Genomic DNA, 2,629 nt, shown 5'->3' on the forward strand with positions numbered 1-2,629 from the left:
TCCCAGCTACTCAAGAGGCTGAGGCAGGAGAATCGCTTGAACCCAGGAGGTGGAGGTTGCAGTGAGACTAGATTGCGCCACTGCACTCCAGCCTAGGTGACAGAGCGAGACTCCATCTCAAAAAAAAAAAAAAAGAATCTGGTCTCTATAGACAAAATAACAATTGAAATGCCTTTTTAGACCCTATTAATAAGACAGTGATAGTTTAATTTGCTATACAGAGTAACCAAAATAGCAATAAAAGGCTTAAGTACCACCATTTTCAAGTCACTCTCTGATATTCTAAAGGTTATCTAAATTTATTCAGGTAGACTGCCTGAGGCAGAAGTGTCACTATCATACGAATACAAATCATCAATGCCACATAAGTAGAATAATTATGAAATGAACTTGACATTACAGCTATTTAAATTTCAAAAAAGTATCCTGCACCATAAAACATCACAGAAGAATCTAGCAGAAGTCCAAATTAATAAAAAAAGATAAGAGTGTGCGTATCCTATTCCGGATTTATAGCACTCTAAACTGAAGAATGACATAGTTTTGTTACTTCAAACTACTCTTTAAGTCAGTGCTCCTTCAAGCAATGGGCAGTCTATAGTCCTTGACTTGCAGGTACAGGATGGTGACAGCCACGGTCTTTCCCCGCTGTCCACAGAGACAAAGAACTAGATGTCTGCCTGGTGCAGGAAATGTACTAAGCAGTTTCATCCTCAATAACTCAGATTCCATTCAACTGTTACAAATCAGATGGGGGTTATAGCACCCATAAGATTTTAGAAGCAGTCATTAATAATTTGACCTTGAGCAGGTCATGTACTATGGGTTTGTTTTCTCATATATCGACGGCAACATATGCAATAAGAACTGTAAAAATTAAATGAGGTGACATATCTGAAAGCATTCTGAAACCAGAAAACGAGTCCTTGTATTTAATTTAATTAAATTATATGTTTCTATCTAGTAAATACATATCATTTATCCCTACTCATCAAAGTAAGCTGAATCTATAAATAACACATTTTATCTTAGTTCTAAAAATTCTTGTTCAGGCACAGTGGCTCACCCCTATAATCCCAGTACTTTGGGAGGCTGAGGCGGGTGGATCACTTGAGGTCAGGAGTTCGACAACAGCCTGGCCAACATGGTGAAACCCCATCTCTACTAAAAATATAAAAATTAGCCAGGCGTGGTGGTGCATGCCTGTAATCCCAGCTACTTGGGAGTCTAAGGCCAAAGAATCGCTTAAAGGTGGAGGTTGCAGTGAGCTGAGATTACGCCACTGCATTCCAGCCTGGGTGACAGAGTGAGACTCTGTATCAAATAAGTAAGTTAATTAAATAAAAATAAAAATTTTTATAAATATTTTAATAGGAAATTAGAAATTCTCCCTAAATCAAACTTTTCATTAATTTTTAAGATTACTTTGCTCCCTAGCTAATCTGATTTAGAAGTTTATTACTCAGAAGAATATTCTCCAACTTTTCTGATCATAGGAATCACCTGAGCTCCTATTAGAGACCAGCAATTCCGAGGCCTCGGTCCAGACCCACTGAGTCAGAACTGCAGAGAGGCTGAGAAACCTGCATGTGAAAGTTAGTGCCCTAGGCAATGCTTATCAGGAGACAAGTTTGGGAAACACTAAATGGTGAATTTAAATGGTGATATCATAAGAGACTCTAATCTGACTTCATATTTACTCAGTTTGGGAATGAGCAAAAGAAAATATCAGAGGTCCATGGACCTTGTAAACTAATCATCGTTATTATTATTACTGTGTTCTTGCAATAAGGATTACCATTTTGTTAACAGCAAAAATACCAATAATGTTTAAAGAATTACCTGCAATATTCCAGAATGAGGCTTGTGTCCATATCTATATTCTCCACAAGAGCTTTAATGAGGTCTTTCTTGGTGAGAAAATGTTGCCTGAAAACTGGTTGAAAAGAAATCTAGAAATAAAAAGAACAAAACAAACCAAAAAAATCCTCTACACTGAAATGTATCAGAGTAAGGGCAACATGATGACTTGCCTTCTTAGTATCCTTTTTAAAAAGAAACATTTGTCTATAGCTCCTCCAACTTCACACTACCCAACCCAGCCATCATTCTGAGATTTGAGGTGTACTTGGGTCCGAAACTCCTTAGTCATCCTAACCATTGCCTCTTCATCTGAAAAGCTGGATTGTTAATGTCAACAGAACACCAGTTCCACTGCATTCCAGCCTGGGTGACAGAGCGAATTAAGCTTCAAAACATATAGCATTTCTGTACTGGTTACCTTCCTGATAAGTCAACTGTTTGCAAGTAAAATGTCTTATATTTTTGGTAAAGAAAACAGGGTTTTGGCTAATGCCTATAATCCCAGCACTGGAGGCTGAGGCGGGTGGATCACTTGAGGTCAGGAGTTCGAGGCCAGCCTGGCCAACATGGAAAATCTGTCTCTACAAAAAATACAAAACAATTAGCTGGTATGGTGGTGCACGCCTGTAGTCCCAGCTACTCAGGAGGCTAAGTTGGGAGGATCACTTGGGCCCTAGAGGTCGAGGCTGCAGTGAGCCATGATAATGCCACTGCACTCCAGCCTGGGTGACAGAGTGAGATTCTGTCTCAAAAAAAAAAAAAAAAA

The 2,629-nt window shown here is 38.8% G+C and overlaps 1 protein-coding gene across 2 annotated transcripts in view; it reads right to left on the bottom strand.

Moving 5' to 3' along the window:
- Positions 1-2,629, bottom strand: part of KNTC1 (kinetochore associated 1) — a 111,812-nt gene that overhangs the window by 31,577 nt on the left and 77,606 nt on the right. For both annotated transcript variants that reach the window (XM_011948478.1, XM_011948479.1), the window contains one exon: positions 1,843-1,952. In XM_011948478.1, the coding sequence (XP_011803868.1) occupies positions 1,843-1,952 (110 nt within the window). The remainder of the gene's footprint in view (positions 1-1,842; positions 1,953-2,629) is intronic.

Source organism: Colobus angolensis, unplaced genomic scaffold (genome assembly GCF_000951035.1).
Source record: "Colobus angolensis palliatus isolate OR3802 unplaced genomic scaffold, Cang.pa_1.0 Scaffold28, whole genome shotgun sequence".
NCBI lineage: Eukaryota > Metazoa > Chordata > Mammalia > Primates > Cercopithecidae > Colobus > Colobus angolensis.